At 47.4% G+C, this 23,152-nt stretch overlaps 1 protein-coding gene across 1 annotated transcript in view; it reads left to right on the top strand.

Moving 5' to 3' along the window:
- The first annotated feature begins 1,002 nt into the window (after window positions 1–1,002).
- Window positions 1,003–23,152, top strand: part of LOC136576113 (antigen WC1.1-like) — a 103,366-nt gene continuing 81,216 nt past the window's right edge. Inside the window, exon 1 of the mRNA XM_066575133.1 lies at window positions 1,003–1,296. Coding sequence (XP_066431230.1) covers window positions 1,089–1,296 — 208 coding nt within the window. The 5' untranslated portion in view covers window positions 1,003–1,088. The remainder of the gene's footprint in view (window positions 1,297–23,152) is intronic.

Genomic DNA, 23,152 nt, shown 5'->3' with positions numbered 1-23,152 from the left:
TCTGACTGGGGCATGCAGTGTGGGTCGAAGCCCACCTGCATTTAATCGGACATTACCTCAGCTGTGATGGGCACTGCAATGGGATACATTAATGTACAGCCGGTGGGTTCCAGGGAGCCACCCATGCTGTGGGTGCACACGGAATTCCCATTGCGGAGTTGTACCTGCCTGTGACTATTTATAAAAAAAGGCGGTCTGACTGGGGCATGCAGACACCTTGACAGAATGAATAGTGTGTGGCACATAGGTTCCCCATTGCTATGCCCACGTGTCCAGCTGCAGATGGAGGTGGCACAGGATTGGATTTCTCATTGCTTCTGTACAGCCTTGTGGACTATCGCCCCGCCCCTTTTAAAGAGGGTCGCTGCCTAGCCGTGCCAACCATCTGCAGTGTGTGCCTGCTTTTCCTCTGGCAGACGCACTTATAAATAGACATGAGGGTGGCGTGGCATGAGGGCAGCTGAAGGCTGCGCAGGGACAGTTTGGTGTGCGCTGTGGACACTGGGTCGTGGGGGGGGGGGGTGTTGGGCAGCATGTAACCCAGGAGAAGTGGCAGCGGAGTGTCATGCAGGCAGTGATTGTGCTTTGTTGGAGGTAGTGTGGTGCTTAGCTAAGGTATCCATTGCTAATGAGGGCTTTTCAGAAGTAAAAGTTTTTGGAGGGGGGGGGGCACTCTTGCCGCTATTGTGGCTTAATAGTGGGACCTGTGAACTTGAGATGCAGCCCAACATGTAGCCCCTCGCCTGCCCTATCTGTTGCTGTGTCGTTCCCATCACTTTCTTGAATTGCCCAGATTTTCACAAACGAAAACCTTAGCGAGCATCGGCAATATACAAAAATGCTCCGGTCGCCCATTTACTTCAATGGGGTTCGTTACTCGAAACGAACCCTCGAGCATCGCAATAATTTCGTCCCGAGTAACGAGCACCCGAGCATTTTGGTGCTCGCTCATCTCTAGTGTATATATAAAATCATACATTTTTCTTACAGAACTTTTGGATCTCCGCCTGGTAGATGGAGCACATGAATGTGAAGGTTGGCTGGAGGTGTATTATAATGGAAGCTGGGGCTCAGTGTGTGATAATGTAATGCCAGTCTTATCAGTCTCTGTTATCTGCAAACATCTGAATTGTGGATCAAAAGGACATCGAGAGGCAGGAGGATATGGTGTTAGGAAAAGACCCTTCTGGGTGGATCATATTAACTGCACCAAGTATAGCAAACTACTTTGGGAATGTCCATCATCTCCATGGAATATAAACTCCTGCAATCATAGAGAACTTGCTTATATAGTATGTGAGTATCTGTATTATTACAAGTTTTAGAATGTATCATATGTATCACCTTTATTGTGTGTTTATTATGTTGTGTATTTGACAAGTCTCTATAATGTAATTGTGCCACATAATGGGTTTCTCCATTTTTCTCCATTTTCAGCTACTGTATGTAGAATTGTATATATAAATTGTACCTGGCATTGTCCTGCACTTGTTACTGATTCCAACTGATCAAGTAATTAACCTTTTTTCTATAACTTTTATAACGTCTTCCCTTTGTAATATCCAATCTTATAAAGACTTGTGCTATATACAGACTATTATACCAGAATACATATAATACTATTCTCACAAGTCTACTGTTATCCAATCAGAGAGCAGGTTTAATTTTTTTTAGGACCAGGTTGGATACAGAATACAAGATCTGATTGGTTGCTGTGAACAACGTCTGGGCCTAATATATAAATGAAAAAGCTTCATTTTAGCTTTACTTCTATAGAAGTGTATTTTACATTTTTGTATTCTTCCCTGCTTAGTAGTTACATTTTGATCATCCTTTCAGTGATCTTACTGAAGATTTCTGTAAACTGACCATGTACATAAGATATCAGCTGAACAATCTATGAAGGTACCTTTACAAGGTTTCTAAGTGCCTGACAGCTGTCCCAGTGATTATCGCTCCTTGCTTTTACACTGGATAGATAGTCTGATGGATAATGTAGGCAGAACGCCCCAGAGATGACTTCCAGCCACCCACCTCCATTTACAATAACCAGGAGTCATTTAAAGGTAGAGTAACTCGAGTCTACTTTAAACGAGAAGCCACTCAGTAGTCATTCCCTATCAGTGAGCTAAAATGGAATGACTAGCGACAACTGATCGACTTCTTACTCAATGCCCTGTCAGGAACCATGTTTATACGTGCCTGTAGTCACCCATAGTTGCTCTTTTCATTATTTGGGTGACCATGGGCCCATGTAAAGGTACCGTTACTCAACAACAATCTCCTGTAAGCTTCCTGTGAACATGTACTGTTCAGCCAATGCAGACAAGGTGCAGGTTTATTCAAAAGGGTGGACGGAAACAACCTGCTGCCATATTACTTCTATCATCAGGACATCTCCTAATATAATAGAAGAGCAATTGAAATCAAATCTATCATCCCTGATACTCTTTCCCGAAATATCAGTCATTAAGGGGCTGACAGTATACCCAAAAACACTCATTGTCAAAAATAAATCAAGCCCCTATAAGGAGTTGTCAGAATCAAATGAAACTTTATAGTGTGATTGTAACATTGATAAAATGTAAGCGATTACAATATCAGAGCAAAAGGATAATTTATTGCAGACAACAAAACACTTTGAAGGGAGACTCCAGTACTCTGTTGGTTCACCCCTAGATCTCTAGTCACTAGCAGGCCATCATCACTGCCCAAACTGAAGCTGGATTAATCGCTGAAGACAACCTGGTTCTACCCCATAGCACTCCAGTTTCATCATTCTCGACACCAGACCAAATGGAGGCAATAGTGGGTGGATGTCAAAGGCAATACACATAATAGGTGCAGTGACACCAAATGTCCTTCAGTCAAGCACCTGAAAATGGGTCTGACAGACACAGGGGCCTGTAGCAATGGTGCCACCTGTCTCTGGATAGTGGACATCTTCTCAACAGTGAAGTTTGATGGAGGTTCTGTTATGGTGTGGAGGTGTTTCTGCAGGGAAGGACTAGGGCCATAGGTTATAGTGAAGTCGACCTTCAACCCCAATGGATATGGAGACATTCTGGATAATGCGATTGTTCCGAGCAGGAGAAACCACATAATCTTGTAGATATGACACCTTTTAAAGGCTAACCAAAATACATGATGTTATAATGAGCTTCCGAACCAATGCAGTGTTCTTCTTCAGGCTTAAATAGAATAGATCCAAAGAGGCATGAATATTTATACGGACGCATTACACACATACTTATGACAAGGCACAGGCATGGATGTGATTGGTTTGCACTTAAAATGAATACTGCAACAGAAACAGACATTTTTTTTTACTAGACACTGATAAGGGAGTGAACGTTTATGGTCCCTGAATTACTGTTGGGGGGAGGGGTCACAAGGCCAGAAGTGTTATGTGTGCTATACAATTCTCATTCCCTTCCATTCACCCATAAATCCTTGTGAATAATTTAGCCTTCTATTGAAGGTCTCAAAAATTCTTATAAATTTATACTCCCAAATTCTTCTATGGCTTTGAGACTTGAAACCACCCTTTAACATCATAACTCTCATATCTCCTATGTCATGTTCATGACAGGTAATTCTCTCTTTCTCTGTTTAATCGTGGCGGAGATCTCATCTTGGCTGTCACTTTTTGCCCTGTTTCTCCAACATAAAGGCCCCCAACAGGACATTTACTGCACATGATCAGGTACATAACATCAGATGTGAAACTGAGAATGTCCCTGGGATAGTCCTGCTGTGTGTTGGGGATCCGTATCCTGTCCGCAGTCCATACATGTCAGCAGGTCTTACAGCTCCTTACATTACAGGGATAAGTTCCGTTTTGTGTGTCAGAGGACAATGCACACCTGATTATAAGGTTCCTCAAATTTGGAGGTTGCCTTTAACACAGAAGTGGAGGGTCTGGGAATATGGTTTTCAGACGGTCATCCTTGTGTAGGGTATGGTGGAGTTTCTTTGCAGTTTTCATTAGTATCTCTAGCAGCAGATTGTAGGTCACTACTAGAGGTATATGATTCTTTCTCTTTTTTCTCTGTGTATCGGGGTAGTTTTTCCTGGGTATCCTGGTGGCTCTGGTGATTTGTTCATCAATTGAGGTGGCATGGTAGCACTGATTTATAAATGTCATTTCAAAATGGTATAGATGTTCTTCTCTGTCTGTTGGGTTGGAGTAGATCCGGTTGTATCTGATGGCCTGCCTGGTAGATGATGGACTTTTTGATGTGTTTCAGGTGGGAACTGTCCCATCTGCAGTAGGTAGGCCCATCAATCGGTTTCCAGTATAGGAATGTCTGTATTGAGCTATTTGAAATTTTTATGATGGTGTCTGAAAAGTTGATTTCGGTATACGAGTAACTTAATGTCAGGTTTATGGTGGGGTGGAATGAACTGAATCTCTCATAGAATTGTATTAATTCTTGTTTGGTGTTAATCCAGATGATTATGATGTCAGCAATGTAGCGGATGTAGGCTAGTGGTTTGCTGGAGCAGGAGGTCAGAAGTCACTCTCCATTTTTGCCATGCAAAGGTTGGCATACTGCAGTGCCATTTTACTGCCCATGGCGGTACCGGTGAGTTGCAGGAATATCTCTTTGCCAAAGGACTCACTTTTGAACAGCCACATAGGACTAACCATGTAAAAAAAACAGTCCTCCTGCAAGTCTATGCTGGCTATAAAATGTCTAGACTGACTGATCATCAACTCAGAGCCGAAACTACAGAAGTAAGAAACATGAAATTTGGACTGTAGCTTCTTTGTATAATGTAAAGATCCACTTCATAAAGATTTTTTGAAATTCAACCCCTACCGAGAAGAAAAGAGGGGTCAAGGTTTGTATGGGAAAACAATATCTAATGCATCTATGAGCTTGAAACTTGGCAAAGATAATGTTGGACAAACGCTTTTTACCGATTATTAAAAACATTGACCTAAATATTTGCCCAGCTGCTGCTAATTTGCAGAATCCACCATAAGTGTGAAGTCACGACATATCAGCAAAATAGTCAGCAGAACTGTCATAATTATTCCCATCGCTATCATGGGATAAAATTGTGAAATCTTCCTAGTGATCCACCCCGTGCTCCAATGTCTCCTCACGCACTTCTCTGGCCATGACTTGAGTATCGTACAAAGTACAGGATATTGCTTTAAACAGGCAAGCACCATCACCAATAATAGGTACGATGGTATGAGGCACCATTAAAACTTTAACAACCATTGTAGATAAAATATATGAAAGCTGCCTTTGTGTTCCATAGCAACCAATCATAACACAGCTTTCATTTTAACTCAGCAGTATAAGCAAAGAAAGCTGCACTGAAATTGGTTGCTATTAGAGATGAGCGAACGTACTCGTTTAGGGCGATTTCGCAATCGAGCATCACTTTTTTCGAGTAACTGACTACTCGAGCAAAAAGATTCGGGGGGCGCCGGGGGGCGGTGTGATGGAGCGGGGGGTAGCAGTGGGGAACAGGGGGGAGCTCTCTCTCCCCCCCCCCCACGCTCCCCTCTGCAACCTCCCGCTCACCCCTGGCGCCCCTCAAATCTTTTCACCTGAGTAGTCAGTTACTCGAAAAAAGCGATGCTCGATTTCGAAATCACCCCAAACGAGTACGTTCGCTCATCTCTAGTTGCTATACTACTGGGGTAAAATGAAAGCTTCAGTGTTATTGGTTGCATTTCACATCAAAGACAGATTTTCTTTTAGACAGCTTTTATAAGGGTGTGGTGCGCATAGCAACCAATCACCAAGCAGCTTTTATTTGTTATGCTGCTGAGGTAAAGTGAAAGCTGTGCTGTGATTGGTTGTTATGGGCAACAAAGACTGATTTTCTTTTAGACAGCTGTCATAAGAGTGTGGTGATTGCCTGCTTTTCCATGGACCATTCTGTATTTTCAGTCACACATATGTATGGAAATATAATTTTGCTTGTTACCCTACTGCTGGCATGTTCTCCTAATTCAGAAATGGCTGATAACTGGGAGCAATAGATAGCATTTTTAAAAGGAGGAGATGTTGGAGCACGCGGTGAATCACTGGGTTGATTTTGCCATTTTCATAGAATGCTTGAGTTGTAAGAGACCTCCTGGGTCATTAGGTCCAACCCCCTGCTCAATGCAGGATTCACTAAATCATCCCAGACAGATATCTGTCCAGCCTTTGTTTGAACACTTCCATTGAAGGAGAACTCCCCCCCTCCTGTGGTAAACTGTTCCACTCATTGATCCCCCTCTCTGTCTAATATCTAATCTGTGTCTCCTCCCTTTCAGTTTCATCCCATTGCTTCTAGTCTTTCCTTGTGCAGATGAGAATAGGGCTGATCTCTCTGCACTGTGACAGCCCTTCAGATATTTGTAGACCACTATTAAGTCTCCTCTCAGCCTTCTCTTCTGCTAAACATTCCCAGATCCTTTAACCGTTCTTCATAAGACATGATTTGCAGAGCGCTCACCATCTTTGTAACTCTTCTCTGAACTTGCTCCAGTTTGTCTATGTCTTGTATAAGGTGGGGCGCCCAGAACTGGACCCAGTATTCCAGATGAGGTCTGACTAAGGAAGAGTAGAGGGGATAATGACCTCACGTGATCTAGACTCTATGCTTCTCTTAATACATCACAGAATTGTGTTTGCCTTTTTTTTATGCTGCTTTATACTGTTGACTCCTGTTGACTCCTGTTCAGTCTGTGATCAATTAGTATACCCAAGTCTTTAGGCCCATTTACACGGAGCAATGATTACTCAAAATTTGCTCAAATGACAGTTTGAGTGACAGTTTTGAGTGATCATATTTGCATAACTCTAAGTAGCTCATATGTAAGAGTTATGCAGGCGGAGCAGGATACTGCCACAATAGATCAGAGAACAAGGAAGCTGTTTTGTATATGCAAACAGCTGCTTTGTTCTCATGGTGTCCTGCTAAGCTGCTAGCTCAGAGACATAGCAGGAGCTCTGACAGCTCCTTTGTTCTCAGTGCTTTCAGCTGGTATCCCGCTGGGAAGTCCCAGCAGGATAGCAGCTGAGAGAATGTTATCAGTGCCGCCTGCTGAAAAAATTAGTGTGCAGCACTAATAAGGCTCATCACTCATTTCTAGCTGCCAAGAAATAAGCGATTAATGAACAGTGCACGAACACTGCACAATGGCAGAGCATTCAGACATAACCATAACCGTGCAAAAGATGGCTTTTGAGTGAATTTTGAGCGATAATCGTGGTGTTTAAATGGGCCTTTTTTCACATTTGCTGCTGAGCCCAATTCCTCCTATTCTGCATTAGCTTTTTTCATTTTTCTTAGCCAGATCTAGCACCTTGCATTACTCCTTGTTAAATTGTCTAAAGAGTACTCTTTAGTGGGCACCACCTATTTATATAAATTTAAGGTAAGTAGGTGCTTAATAATCCCAGCATGCTTAGCTAAATATCACTTGTCACATGAATAAGAAGCATGCATAGATAGATTGGCACAGTAATCGTTCGAAAGAGTTCTGTTTATTATTCAATCAATAGAAAAAAGATCATTATATAGAAAGCACACGTTAAAACTAGAGATGAGCGAGCACCAAAATGCTCGGGTGCTCGTTACTCGAGACGAACTTTTCGCGATGCTCGAGGGTTCGTTTCGAGTAACGAACCCCATTGAAGTCAATGGGCGACCCGAGCATTTTTGTATATCGCCGATGCTCGCTAAGGTTTTCATGTGTGAAAATCTGGGCAATTCAAGAAAGTGATGGGAACGACACAGCAACGGATAGGGCAGGCAAGGGGCTACATGTTGGGCTGCATCTCAAGTTCCCAGGTCCCACTATTAAGCCACAATAGCGGAAAGAGTGCCCCCCCCCTCCCAACAACTTTTACTTCTAAAAAAAAAAGCCCTCATTAGCAATGCACACCTTAGCTAAGCACCGCACTACCTCCAACAAAGCACAATCACTGCCCGCATGACACTCCGCTGGCACTTCTCCTGGGTTACATGCTGCCCAACCCCCCCCCCCCCCCCCGCACGACCCAGTGTCCACAGCGCACACCAAACTGTCCCTGCCCAGCCTTCAGCTGCCCTCATGCCACGCCACCCTCATGTCTATTTATAAGTGCGTCTGCCAGAGGAACCGCAGGCACACACTGCAGAGGGTTGGCACGGCTAGGCAGCGACCCTCTTTAAAAGGGGCGGGGCGATAGTCCACAATGCTGTACATAAGCAATGAGAAATCCAATCCTGTGCCACCTCCATCTGGAGCTGCAGACGTGGGCATAGCAATGGGGAACCTATGTGCCACACACTATTCATTCTGTCAAGGTGTCTGCATGCCCCAGTCAGACCGCGTTTTTTTTATAGTCACAGGCAGGTACAACTCCGCAATGGGAATTCCGTGTGCACCCACAGCATGGGTGGCTCCCTGGAACCCACCGGCTGTACATAAATGTATCCCATTGCAGTGCCCTGGACAGCAGAGCTAACGTCAGATTAAATGCAGGTGGGCTTCGGCCCACACTGCATGCTCCAACCTGACCGGGGTTTTTAATTCATAGACACAGGCAGGTACAACTCCCTATTGTGAAGTCCCTGTGGACCGACAGCATGGGTGGGTGCCAGGAAGCCACCGGCGGTACATAAATATATCCCATTGCAGTGCCCATAACAGCTGAGGTAATGTCATGTTTAATGCAGGTGGGCTTCGGCCTACACTGCATGCCCCAGTCAGACTGGGGTTCTTTAGAAGTGGACACATGCAGTTACAACTCCCTGTGGACCCACAACATGGGTGGCTCCCTGGAACCCACCGGCGGTACATAAATATATCCCATTGCGTTGCCCATCACAGCTGAGGTATGGTCATGTTTAATGCAGGTGGGCTTCGGCCCACACTGCATGCCCCAGTCAGACTGGGGTTCTTTAGAAGTGGACACATGCAGTTACAACTCTGTGTGGACCGACAGCATGGGTGGGTGCCAGGAAGCCACCGGCGGTACATAAATTTATCCCATTGCAGTGCCCAACACAGCTGATGTAACGTTAGCTGTAATGCAGGTGGGCTAAAAATTAATTACACTGTAGGCGAGGGCCCCCAAAAATGGGTGTACCAACAGTACTAATGTACCTGAGAAAAATTGCCCATGGCCACCCAAGAGGGCAGGTGAAACCCATTAATCACTTTGGTTAATGTGGCTTAATTGGTAACTAGGCCTGGAGGCAGCCCAGTTAAAATAAAAATTGGTTTAGGTGAAAGTTTCAACGCTTTAATGAGCATTGAAACGTATAAACATTGTTTACAAAAGTAATATGACTGAGCCTTGTGGGCCTAAGAAAAATTGCCCGTTCGGCGTGATTATGTGAGGTTTCAGGAGGAGGAGCAGGAGAAGGAGGAGGAATATTATACACAGATTGATGAAGCAAAAAAGTCCCCGTTTTTGATGGGGATAGAGAACGATGCTTCCATCCGCGGTTGCAGCCTACGTATTGCTTAGGGATCGCTGCTGTCCGCTGGTGGAGAAGAGAAGTCTGGGGAAATCCAGGCTTTGTTCATCTTGATGAGTGTAAGCCTGTCGGCACTGTCGGTTGACAGGCGGGTACGCTTATCTGTGATGATTCCCCCAGCCGCACTAAACACCCTCTCTGACAAGACGCTAGCCGCAGGACAAGCAAGCACCTCCAGGGCATACAGCGCGAGTTCAGGCCACGTGTCCAGCTTCGACACCCAGTAGTTGTAGGGGGCAGAGGCGTCACGGAGGACGGTCGTGCGATCGGCTACGTACTCCCTCACCATCCTTTTAAAGTGCTCCCGCCGACTCAGCCTTGACTGGGGAGTGGTGACACAGTCTTGCTGGGGAGCCATAAAGCTGTCAAGGGCCTTGAAGAGTGTTCCCCTGCCTGTGCTGTACATGCTGCCTGATCTCCGTGCCTCCCCTGCTACCTGGCCCTCGGAACTGCGCCTTCGGCCACTAGCGCTGTCGGATGGGAATTTTACCATCAGTTTGTCCGCCAGGGTCCTGTGGTATAGCATCACTCTCAAACCCCTTTCCTCTTCGGGTATGAGAGTGGAAAGGTTCTCCTTATACCGTGGGTCAAGCAGTGTGTACACCCAGTAATCCGTAGTGGCCAGAATGCGTGTAACGCGAGGGTCACGAGACAGGCATCCTAACATGAAGTCAGCCATGTGTGCCAGGGTACCTGTACGCAACACATGGCTGTCCTCACTAGGAAGATCACTTTCAGGATCCTCCTCCTCCTCCTCCTCCTCAGGCCATACACGCTGAAAGGATGACAGGCAAGCAGCATGTGTACCCTCAGCAGTGGGCCAAGCTGTCTCTTCCCCCACCTCCTCATCTTCCTCCTCCTCCTCCTCCTCCTCACCGCGCTGAGATGTAGACAGGAGGGTGCTCTGACTATCCAGCGACATACTGTCTTCCCCCGGCTCTGTTTCCGAGCGCAAAGCGTCTGCCTTTATGTTTTGCAGGGAACTTCTCAAGAGGCATAGCAGAGGAATGCTGACGCCAATGATTGCAGCATCGCCGCTCACCACCTGGGTAGACTCCTCAAAGTTTCGAAGGACCTGGCAGATGTCTGCCAACCAGGCCCACTCTTCTGAAAAGAATTGAGGAGGCTGACTCCCACTGCGCCGCCCATGTTGGAGTTGGTATTCCACTATAGCTCTACGCTGCTCCACCGTGTGGGCACGTCGCACAGCAGTCGGTGCACTGGTAGATTAAACCGATGTTGCAGGGTGCGCAGGGTGGCAGCGTCCGTGTGGGACTTGCGGAAATGTGCGCAGAGCCGGCGCACCTTTCCGAGCAGGTCTGACAAGCGTGGGTAGCTTTTCAGAAAGTGCTGAACCACCAAATTAAAGACGTGGGCCAGGCATGGCACGTGCGTGAGGCTGCCGAGCTGCAGAGCCGCCACCAGGTTACGGCCGTTGGCACACACGACCATGCCCGGTTGGAGGCTCAGCGGCGAAAGCCAGCGGTCGGTCTGCTCTGTCAGACCCTGCAGCAGTTCGTGGGCCGTGTGCCTCTTCTCTCCTAAGCTGAGTAGTTTCAGCACGGCCTGCTGACGCTTGCCCACCGCTGTGCTGCCGCGCGACACCGACTGCTGCCGACGTGCTGCTGCTGACACATCTTGATTGCGAGACAGAGGTTGCGTAGGAGGAGGAGGAGGAGGGTGGTTTAGTGGAGGAAGCATACACCGTCGCAGATACCACCACCGAGCTGGGGCACGCAATTCTGGGGGTGGGTAGGACGTGAGCGGTCCCAGGCTCTGACTCTGTCCCAGCCTCCACTAAATTCACCCAATGTGCCGTCAGGGAGATATAGTGGCCCTGCCCGCCTGTGCTTGTCCACGTGTCCGTAGTTAAGTGGACCTTGGCAGTAACCACGTTGGTGAGGGCGCGTACAATGTTGCGGGAGACGTGGTCGTGCAGGGCTGGGACGGCACATCGGGAAAAGTAGTGGCGACTGGGAACCAAGTAGCGCAGGGCCGCCGCCGCCATCATGCTTTTGAAAGCCTCCGTTTCCACAAGCCTATACGGCAGCATCTCCAGGCTGATTAATTTGGCAATGTGCACGTTTAACGCCTGAGCGTGCGTGGCGGCTTACTTGCGCTTGCGCTCAAACAGTGGCGCTAGCGACGTCTGGACGCTGCGCTGAGAGACTTTGCTGGATGGGGCCGAGGACAGCGGAGGTGAGGGTGTGGGTGCAGGCCAGGAGACGGTAGTGCCTGTGTCCTGAGAGGGGGGTTGGATCTCAGTGGCAGGCTGGGGCACAGGGGGAGAGGCAGTGGTGCAAACCGGAGGGGGTGAACGGCCTTCGTCCCACCTTGTGGGGTGCTTGGCCATCATATGCCTGCGCATGCTGGTGGTGGTGAGGCTGCTGGTGGTGGCTCCCCAGCTGATCTTGGCGCGACAAAGGTTGCACACCACTGTTCGTCGGTCGTCAGGCGTCTCTGTGAAAAACTGCCAGACCTTTGAGCACCTTGACCTCTGCAGGGTGGCATGGCGCGAGGGGGCGCTTTGGGAAACAGTTGGTGGATTATTCGGTCTGGCCCTGCCTCTACCCCTGGCCACCGCACTGGCTCGGCCTGTGCCCACACCCGGACTAGGGCCTCCACGTCCTCGCCCGCGTCCACGTCCTATAGGCCTACCCCTACCCCTCAGCATGGTGTATTACCAGTAGTGCAGAAACAGAACGCTGTAAATAAATGTGCCGCTTATTGGCCTGTGGTTGGAGGCTGACTTCGCTTACGGAACACCAGGAAATAATTTTGCACAAGCCTGCTGTAACACTTAGCTGGCTGCGTATGAATTAGGAGGACAACTACACCCAGCACAGACCCAGTACACTGAGGACAGTCACAGGCAGCCCAAATAGATTTTTTTCCCCAAATGTTTTTGCTAAGGCTCACTGCCTATATTCAATAAATGTGTCTTCTGTCCCTGCCTCACAATATATGTCTTCTGCCCCTGCCTCACCACTACTGGCCCTGGAGTATGAATAATTACTGCCGGGCGCAATGCTCTGCACGGCGGATATACAGCTCCGGCACCAACAACACTTTCCCTCCTCTATGTCAGAACAAATCTGTGGTGAGCCGCGGGAGGGGACGATTTTTATACTCGGGTGACACCTGATCTCGCCAGCCACTCACTGCAGGGGGGTGGTATAGGGCTTGAACGTCACAGGGGGAAGTTGTAATGCCTTCCCTGTCTTTCTATTGGCCAGAAAAGCGTGCTAACGTCTCAGAGAGGAAAGTGAAAGTAACCCGAACATCGCGTGGTACTCGTCACGAGTAACGAGCATCCAGAACACGCTAATACTCGAACGAGTATCAAGCTCGGACGAGTACGTTCGCTCATCTCTAGTAAACACTATTCACATTCATTGATGCAATCTACTCAGTTTCATTTGTTTCTGTAACTACTGACAAGCTAATCGTGGGTGGTTAATATTGCCTCTAAATAATCCCTTGTTGTTGAAAGTATACACATGAACAAAACGTATAAACCAGTTTATTTATCAAGCAAGTGCAGTTCTCTTTACTGTGTACAGTCATAAAATGGTACAACGCAAGCGCTCTTTTCTTGGATAACCGGGGACATGCTAGAGACTTGCACTTGTGTGCGCAAGCACTGTAATTGGGATTATATTCTTAGAGTTTCACTGTATCGCAGTACTCTGAGCGCAGGCACAAGATGTGGCTCCTTGCGAGCTAGAGCTCTTCTGCAGTACACTGCATGCATGCAATGAACCCACCATGAAAATGCCAAACATGCTACAGTGGAAGATGACATGCCCCAGGTGAGCCTCTATTAGTCAATTAATCAGTACTCTTTGCACTATGAGTATTCTTAGTAAATGTAGCAGCAGCATTATTTGCACCTAATGGTGGAGCTATGTGTCAAGCATCAGGGAATCATAGTGCAGTGGGTCTGTCATGGTCTGGATATTCCTTATGCCTTAGTTATTATGCTAAAGGTTTCTTTTTGACTAGCTCATTAGTACCATTTGGTTTTTGATTAGAGATGAGCAAGCACCAAAATGCTCTGTTGCTCGTTGTTGAACTTTTTGTAATTCTCGAGAGCTCATTTCGAGTAACTAACCCCATTGAAGTCAATGGGAGACTCCAGCATTTTTCAAGCTGACAGATGGTCCGCATAGTGCAGGTTGTGTGAATCACTTGAAAACATGAAAAAGTCATGGAAACGCCACAGAAACAGATAGGGAACAGCAGGGGCAGCATGCAAGGATGCATCTGAGGCTCCCGGGTCACACTATTAAGCTAAATTGTGGGCAAGGGCCCGGCGGTCACCCCCCTAACAATTTAATTGGGCCAGACCATAATCAGCAAAAAATTTGTTTACGAAGAGTATAGGTGAAGCCTGGAAAAATAAGTTTGCTTAGAGTATAGAAAAAGGCCTTAAAAATGTGTGTACCAAGAGTACAAGTGTACCTCCAAAAATTGGTTTACCCAGAGTGCAGGTGAAACCCAGAAACATTTTTTAAACATAGTGTTCGTAGTTGCTTAATTTGCTAACAGAGCCTGGAGGCAGCCCTCCAAAAAAATTAGTTTTTACAGAGCCTTTTGGCCCTCTGAAGAATTGGCTGTTCTGCCTGCTGACATGCTGGTTTAGGAGGAGGAGGATCAGAGAAGGTTAGACCAAGCTACTTCTCCCCGTTTTGGGGGTGATAGAGGGTACAGGGTTCTACTGTTCCAGCTAAAAGAATCTTTATATTCCGCTGCTCTCCGGTGGTGGAGAAGAGAAGTCAGGGTAAATCCAGGCTTTGTTCATCTTAACGAGTGTAAGCCTGTCAGCGCTGTCAGTTGACAGGTGGGTACACTTATCCGTGATAATCCCCCCAGCAGCACTAAACACCCTCTCTGATAAGACACTAGCGGTAAGGTAGGCCAGCACCTCTAAGGCGTACAGCGCAAGTTCGTGCCACTTGTCCAGGTTTGACACCCAATAGTTGTATGGACCCGAGGGATCACAGAGGACGTTGGTACAGTCTGCTGTGTAATCCCTCACCATCTTTTTACAGTGTTCCCTCTTACTTAGCCTAGACTGGGCAGTGGTGACATAGTCTGGCTGGGGAGCCATAAAACTGACAAAGACCTTTGGAGAGTCTTCCCCTGCCTGCACTGGACATGCTGCCTGTTCTCCACATCTCTCTTGCTAGTTCGCCCACTGAAGTACGTCCTCTACCGCTAGCATTGTCAGATTGGAACTTAAAGGGGTTGTCCCGCGCCGAAACGGGTTTTTTTTTTCAATAGCCCCCCCCCGTTCGGCGCGAGACAAACCCGATGCAGGGGTTAAAAAAGAAAACGGGATAGTGTTTACCTGAATCCCCGCGCTCCGGTGACTTCTTACTTACCTGGTGAAGATGGCCGCCGGGATCTTCTCCCTCGGTGGACCGCAGGTCTTCTGTGCGGTCCATTGCCGATCCAGCCTCCTGATTAGCTGGAATCGGCACGTGACGGGGCGGAGCTACAAGGAGCCGCTCTCCGGCACGAGCGGCCCCATTCAGAAAAGAAGAAGACAGGACTGCGCATTAGATTAGACGCTGAAAATTAGACGGCACCATGGATACGAGGACGCCAGCAACGGAACAGGTAAGTGAATAACTTCTGTATGGCTCATAATTAATGCACAATGTACATTACAAAGTGCATTAATATGGCCATACAGAAGTGTATAGACCCACTTGCTTTCGCGGGACAACCCCTTTAAGCATCAGCTTTTCCACCAGGGCCTTGTGGTATTGCATTACTCTCATACTCCTTTCCTCTTTGGGAATGAAAATGGAAAGGTTCTCCTTATCCCATGGGTCAAGAAGGGTGAACACGCAGTAATCCTGGTTGGCCAGAATGCGTCTAATGCGAGAGTCACAGGAAAGGCAGCCTAACATGAAGTCAGCCATGTGTGCTAGAGTCCAAGTACGCAACACATCACTGTCCTCACTTGGAGGATGACTCTCACTCTCCTTCTCCTCCTCTTCAGCCCATACATGCTAACCGGATGTGAAGGAACTAGCATGGGTACCCTCTGCAGTGTGGGCAGCAGTCTCTTCCCCCCTCCTCCTCCACCTCCTTCAATACACGCTGAGAAACAGACGTGAGGGTGGTCTGGCTATCAAGTGACGTATTGTCATCCCCCATCTCCTTTTCTAGCCGCAATGTGTCGGCCTTAATGCTTAGCAGCGACCTTCTCAGGAGGCAAAGCAGTGGGGTGGTAATGCTGATAATCGCTGCATCACTGCTTACGATTTGTGTAGACTCCTCAAATTTTCCCAAAACCTGACAGATGTTAGACATCCATGCCCATTCATCTGTAAGGTACTGTGGAAGCTGACTACCACTCCGCTGGCCATGTTGCAGCTGGTATTCAACAATGACTCAACACTGCTCCTAAAGCCTGGCCAACATGTGCAATGTGGAATTCTAGTGCATGGGCACGTCGCACAACAGTTGGTGCACTGGCAGCTGGAAGCAATGTTGCAGTGTCCTAAGGGTGGCAGCATCTGTGTTGGACTTCCTGACATGGGCGCAGACACGACGCACCTTGCTGAGCAGGTCAGACAAATGAGAGGAGTTTTTAAGAAAGTGCTAAACCACCAGATTGAACATGTTGGCCAGGCATGGCACATGTGTTAGTCTGCCAAGCTGCAGAGTTGCCACTAGGTTACGCCCATTATCACACACGACCATGCTACAGAAATGTTACAGGGGTCTGCCTATACTTTTGCTACAGAAATGTTACTGTGGTCTGCATATTCTTCTTCTACAGAAATGTTACTGGGGTCTGCCTATACCTTTGCTACAGAAATGTTACTGGGGTCCGCCTATAACTTTGCTACAGAAATGTTACTGGGGTCTGCCTATACTTCTGCTACAGGAATGTTACAGGGGTCTGCCTATACCTTAGCTACAGAAATGTTACTGGGGTCCGCCTATACCTTTGCTACAGAAATGTTACTGGTGTCTGCCTATACCTTTGCTACAGGAATGTTACAGGGGTCTGCCTATACCTTTGCTACAGGAATGTAACTGGGGTCTGCCTATATCTTTGCTACAGGAATGTTACTGGGGTCTGCCTATACTATGGGTGCAAAGACTTCCCATGGCGGTGTTTTACCTATCTGGCACAAATACACTGACTGACTAGGGCAGAAATGTGGCCCGAGGCCAAGGTCCTTGGCGGGGTGAAACTCTCCCATGTTTGGGCACTCTGATTTCTTCCTGTGTAATACCATCTTTGTGCACTGACAGCATAGGCGAGCCCAAGGAACTCAAAGACCTCCCCTTGTGGTGTTGAGCTATCTGACACCTACACAGAATGAATTGTGTGGGGACACATGGATTTCCTATTGCTATGTAATTCACGGCACCTCGGGTAACACAAGGTGGAGGCTGGGACCGAGCCTGACCCTGGGCCCGCTCACGTGCTTCCCACACAGAGTATTGCTGCATTGTGGAGATGTGTAGAAGTGCTGACACCTGAGTCCCATTTATGCCCACGTTTGCGGCTACTGACGATTTTGTGACGGAGGGGGCACGGGATTGCCTGGCTCTGCCAACCCTCTGCAGTGTGTGCCTCCGGTTCCTCCTCATCCAGTAAGCGCTTATAAATAGACATGAGGGTGGTGTGGCTATGAAGCGAGCAAGTGGCATGAGGGCAGCTGAACGCTGCGCAGGGAAACTTTTGTGTGCACTGTGGATGCAGGATCGTGCAGGGGGGTTGACAGCAATGCCAGCATGTAACCCAGGAGAAGAGGCAGCGATGTCACCCGCAGGCAGTCATTGTAATTGGTTGAAGGTAGTGTGGTGCTTAGCTAAGGTGTGCCTTGCTAATGAGGGGTTTTCCGAAGTAAATTGTTAGGGGGTGACGCCAGACTCTTGACCCCATTGTGGCTTAATAGTGGGACCTTGGAGCCTCAGATGCAGCCATACATGCTGCCCCTGCCCATCCCTATCCGTTTCTGTGGTGTTTCCATGACTTTCTGATGTTTTCTGGTGTTTGACAAGTCATCACCTATGCGGAGCAACGGTCCCATACAAAAGTGCTCGAGTCGCTCTTTGACTTCAATGGTATTCGTTACTCGAAACGAGCTCTCGAGTATTTCGAAAAGTTTGACTCGAGCAACAAGCACCCGTGCATTTTGGTGCTCGCTCATTTCTGCTTCTGATGTCTTGCAAACCCCTGGCTGCTCTACACTGATAGTTTTCTGCGTTTTAAAGGATGTGTTGCAAGGGTAATCCAAAACCAATCTTTCAGGCTGTCAAAATTTATGAGCACCCAGTTGCCAACATGTAAAGTTATCCCTTTAACTTTTACCAGTTTTAGCGGTGTTCAGCTTGTATTAGTACGTTTTTGGGCCCGCAGATACAAACTCTGTGATGTATGTATCATCGGAAATCTTGCTGGTCAGTTCACCCAAGTAATTGCCTAACTGCGGATTCCACTCACCTTCCCGATGTAAAAAAAAATCACAGAATCTGTGTTGTGGTGAAGACAGCATCCCTGCAGTCTGTTCAAAAGCAAGTATAGCTCTAGTCGAGTGTAGGCTGTTGTAAAACATGCTACATAGATGTTGGTGTTTTTGTTGACCATGTTGTGCTCTTTTGTGTATTTGCACGTGATGTTGGCTGTTTCATAATCAATAAAATTCTGGGCCTGTGCAGAGCATCCCACATCAACTATTCTCTGTGTGCGGTGAATTACCCATAGTTCTCAACACTATAGGGTGGGTTAAATTTTTCTGGGCCTGTGCAGAGCATCTCACATCTACCAGTCTCTGTGTGCAGTGAATCAGCTGTAATTATTATCGCTATAGAGACTGGTAGATTTGAAATGCTCTGCACAGGCCGAGAAAAAAATTTAACCCACTCTATAGTGATGAGAATTGTGGCTAATTGACAACACACTGAGATTGGTAGGTGTGAGATGCTCTGCCCAGGCCCAGAGAAATTAACCCACTCTATAGTGTTGAGAACTGTGGCTAATTCACCGCACATGGAGAATGGTAGATGTGAGTTTTCTGCACAGGACCAGAAAAAATTAACCCACTCGGTGTGCGGTGAATTAGCTGTAGTTCTTATCGCTATACAGTGGGTTAATTTTTTCTGGCCCTGTGCAGAGCACTCACATCTACCATTCTCCATGTGCGGTGAATTAGCCAAAGTTCTCATCAATATAGAGTGGGTTAAATTTCTCTGAGCCTGTGCAGAGCATCTCACATCTACCATCCTCTGTGTGCGGTGAATTAGCCACAGTTCTCATCACTATAGAGTGGGTTAATTTTGACTGGGCCCGTGCAGAGCATCTCGCATCTACCAGTCTCTGTGTGGGGTGAATTAGCTGTAATTCTTATCGCTATAAAGACTGGTAGATATGGGCCCAGACAAAATTAACCCACTCTAGAGTGATGAGAACTATGGCTAATTCACCGCACACAGAAAATGATGTATTTGAGATGCTCTGCACAGGCCCAGAAAAGTTTAACCCACTCTATAGTGATGAGAACGATGGCTAATTGACCACACACAGAGAATGGTATATGTGTGATGTTTTGCACAGGCCCTGAGAAATTTAACCCACTCTATAGTAATGAGAACTGTGGCTAATTCACCGCACACGGAGAATGGTAGATGTTAGTGCTCTGCACAGGGCCAGAAAAAATGAACCCACTCTATAGCGATAAGAACTACAGCTAATTCACTGCACACAGAGAGGGTTAATTTTTTTCTGGTCCTGTGCAGAGCACTAACATCTACCATTCTCCATGTGCGGGGAATTAGCCACAGTTCTCATCACTGTTGAGTTGGTTAAATTTCTCTGGGCCTGTGCAGAGCATCTCACATCTACCATTCCCTGTGTGGTCAATTAGCCACAATTCTCATCACTATAGAGAGGGTTAAATTTTTTCCTTGCCTGTGCAGAGCTTTTCACATCTACTATTCTGTGTGTGCAGTAAATTACCCGTAGTTCTCATCACTTTATAGTCGGTTAAATTTTTTGGGCCTGTGCAGAGCATCTCACATCTACCATTCTCTGTGTGTGGTGAATTAGCTACAGTTCTCATCAATATAGAGTGGGTTAATTTTGTCTTGGCCCGTGCAGAGCCTCTCACATCTACCAGTCTCTGTGTGTGGTGAATTACCTATAGTTTTCATCGCTATAGAATGGGTTATTATTGTCTGGACCTGTGCAGAGCATCTCACATCTACCATTTTCTGTGTGCAGTCAATTAGCCACAGTTCTCATTGCTATAGAATGGGTTAAATTTTTCTGGGCCTGTGCAGAGCATCTCACATCTACCATTCTCTGTGTGCGGTGAATTAGCCACAGTTCTCATCACTATAGAGTGGGTTAATTTTGTCTGGGCCTGTGCAGAGCACCTCACATCTACCATTCTCTGTGTGTGGTCAATTAGCCAAAGTTCTCATCACTATAGAATGAGTTACATTTTTTCTGGGCGTGTGCAGAGCATCTCACATCTACTATTCTCTGTTTATAGTGATGAGAACTACGGTTAATTTACTGCAAATGGAATAGTAGATGTGAGATGCTCTGCACAGGCCCAGAAAAATTAAACCCACTCTATAGTGATGAGAACTAAGGGTAATTTACTGCAGAGTGGGTTAAATTTTTCCGGGCCTGTGCAGAGCATCTCACATCTACCGATCTCTGTGTGCGGTGAATTAGCCACAGTTCTTATCACTATAGAGTGGGTTTATTTTGTCTGGGCCTTGCAGAGCATCTCACATCTACCAGTCTCTGTGTGTGGTGAATTAGCCACAGTTCTCATCGCTATAGAGTGGGTTAAACTTTTCTGGGCCTGCGCAGAGCATCTCACATACATTATTCTCTGTGTGTATTGAATTAGCCGTAGTTCTCATCGCTATATAGTGGGTTAATTTTGTCTGGGTCTGTGCAGAGCATCTCACATCTACCATTTTCTGTGTGCGGTGAATTAGCCACAGCTCTCATCACTATAGAGTGGGTTAATTTTGTCTGGCCCTGTGCAGAGCATCTCACATCTACCAGTCTCTGTGTGCATTGAATTACCCGTAGTTCTCATCACTATAGAGTGGGTTAAATTTTTCTGGGCCTGTGCAGAGCAACTCACGTCTACCATTCTCTGTGTGCTGTGAATTAGCCACAGTTCTCATCACTATAGAGTGGGTTAATTTTGTCTGGGCCTGTGCAGAGCATCTCACATCTACCAGTCTCTGTTTGAGGTGAATTAGCTGTAGTTTTCATCACTATAGAATCGGTTAATTTTGTCTGGGCGTGTGCAAAGCATCTCACATCTACCATTCTCTGTGTGCAGTTAATTAGCCACAGTTCTCATCGCTATAGAGTGGTTTACATTTTTCTGGGTCTGTGCAGAGCATCTCACATCTACCATTCTCTGTGTGCTGTGAATTACCCATAGTTCTCATCGCTATAGAGGGGATTAATTTTATCTGGGCCTTTGCAGAGCATCTCACATCTATCAGTCTCTGTGTGAGGTGAATTAGCTGTAGTTCTTATCGCTATAGAGTGGGTTGATTTTTTTCTGGCCCTGTATAGAGCATCTCACATTTACCATTCTCAGTGTGCGGTGAATTAGCCACAGTTCTCATCACTATAGAGTGGGTTAAATTTCTGGGGCTATGCAGAGCATCTCAAATCTACCATTCTCTGTGTGCGGTGAATTAGCCACAGTTATCATCACTATAGAATGGGTTAAATTTTTTCTGGGTCAGTGCAGAGCATCCAAAATCTACTATTCTCTGTTTGCAGTGAATTACCCGTAGTTCTCATCGCTGTAGAGTGGGTTACATTTTTCTGGGCCTGTGCAGAGCATCTCACATCTACCATACTGTGTGTGCGGTAAATTAGCCTAATTTCTCAGCACTATACAGTGGGTTAATTTTTTCTGGCACTGCATGCAGCCTATCTTATCTACAAGTCTCTGTGAGCGGTAAATTACCCATAGGTATCAGCACAATACAGTGGTTACATTTTTTCAGTCACAGCATAGAGTCTCTGGTATCTACAAATCTCTGTGTGCGATGAATTAGCCCCAGTTCTCAGCCCTATAGAGTAGGTTAATTTACTTGGGCCTGCTCTATCCTTTATCCTACATGATGAAGTGGAGGGGTAAGGGTCGATGTTGAGGACGTGAACGTGGATGCGGGCATCCGAGTGAGGCTGTGGGCAGAGGCCACGGTTGTGGGCAGGTTGAATCAGAGCCTGCTGCTAAGGGATTAGTAGAGCGCCGCGTATCTCTGCTCACTAGCTTCATCTCACATTTTGCTGGTCCGTGTGGTAGACTTTTATTACAAGCACAACAGTACAATCAGGTGCTGATGTAGATCGTGGATAACGTATCCAGCAATTTATCTAACATACAGTCTTCCACGCAGTCCACTCATACAGCCCTAGGGACTGATCCTCTGAATCCTCAGGCTGCTCCTCCTTTCTCCCAGCCTGGTCACTCCAGGAAAAGGAGAGATTCTGAACAGGCATACTCCCAGGAACTGTTCTCCGGTCCCTGCCCTGAGTCGGAAAAAAATGTTCATCAGCCACCTGAGGAGTTTGTCGTGACCGATACCCAACATTTGGAACTTTCCCAGAGTCAGGGTTGAGGTTGGGGACTTCCAGGAACTGTCTCAAGAGCTTTTTGTGGATGAGGATGATGAGACCCAGTTGTCTGTCAGTGAGGTTGTTGTTAGGGCAGGAAGTCCGAGGGAGGGGCTGACAGAGGATTCAGAGGAAGAGCTGCTGGACGATGAGGTGACTGACCCCACCTGGTTTGCTAAGCCTACTGAAGACAGGGCTTCAGAGGGGGAGGCAACACCAATAGCAGAACAGGTTGGAAGAGGCAATGGGGTGGCAAGGGGGAGAGGCAGGGCCAGAGCAAGTAATCCCCCAACTGTTCCCCACAGCACCCCCTCGCGGCAAGCCTCCGTGCAGAGGGCTAGGTGTTAGAAGGTCTGGAGGTTTTCTAGTGAGAGCGCGGACAATCGACGAACAGTGGTGTGCAACCTGTGCTGCACCAAGATCAGCTGGGGAGCCACCACTACTAGCCTCACCACCACCAGCATGCACAGGCATATGATGGCCAAGCACCCGATGACTTGGAACGAAGGCCATTAACCACCTCCGGGTCACACCACTGCCTCTTCCCCTGTGTCACAACCTGCCACACATATCCAATCCATCTCCCAGGACGCAGAAACGAGTGCCTCCCGGCCTGCATCCACACCCTCACCTCCATGGTTCTCTATTGCCTCCAGCAATGTCTCCCAGCGCAGCGTTCAGCTGTCCCTAACATAAGCATTGGAGTGAAAGTGGAAATACATGGCCACCCACCCGCTTGCACAATCTTTAAACATGCACATTGCAAAATTACTCAGCCTGGAGATGCTGCCATACAGCCTAGTGGAAACGAAGGCTTTCCGCAACATGATGGCGGCGGCAGTCCCTCGGTACTCGGTCCCCAGTTGCCACTATTTTTCCCGGTGCGCCATCCCCGCCCCACACCAGCACGTCACGAGCAACATAAACCGTGCCCTCACCAACACTGTTACTGGGAAGGTCCACTTAACTATGGGCACATGGACAAGCGCTGGCCATCAGGGACACTACATCTCCCTGACG

This window comes from Eleutherodactylus coqui, chromosome 8 (assembly GCF_035609145.1).
Source record: "Eleutherodactylus coqui strain aEleCoq1 chromosome 8, aEleCoq1.hap1, whole genome shotgun sequence".
In the NCBI taxonomy this organism is placed as follows: domain Eukaryota; kingdom Metazoa; phylum Chordata; class Amphibia; order Anura; family Eleutherodactylidae; genus Eleutherodactylus; species Eleutherodactylus coqui.
The sequence above is the reverse complement of the archived record's forward strand: the minus strand, read 5'-3'. Positions and strand labels throughout refer to the sequence as shown.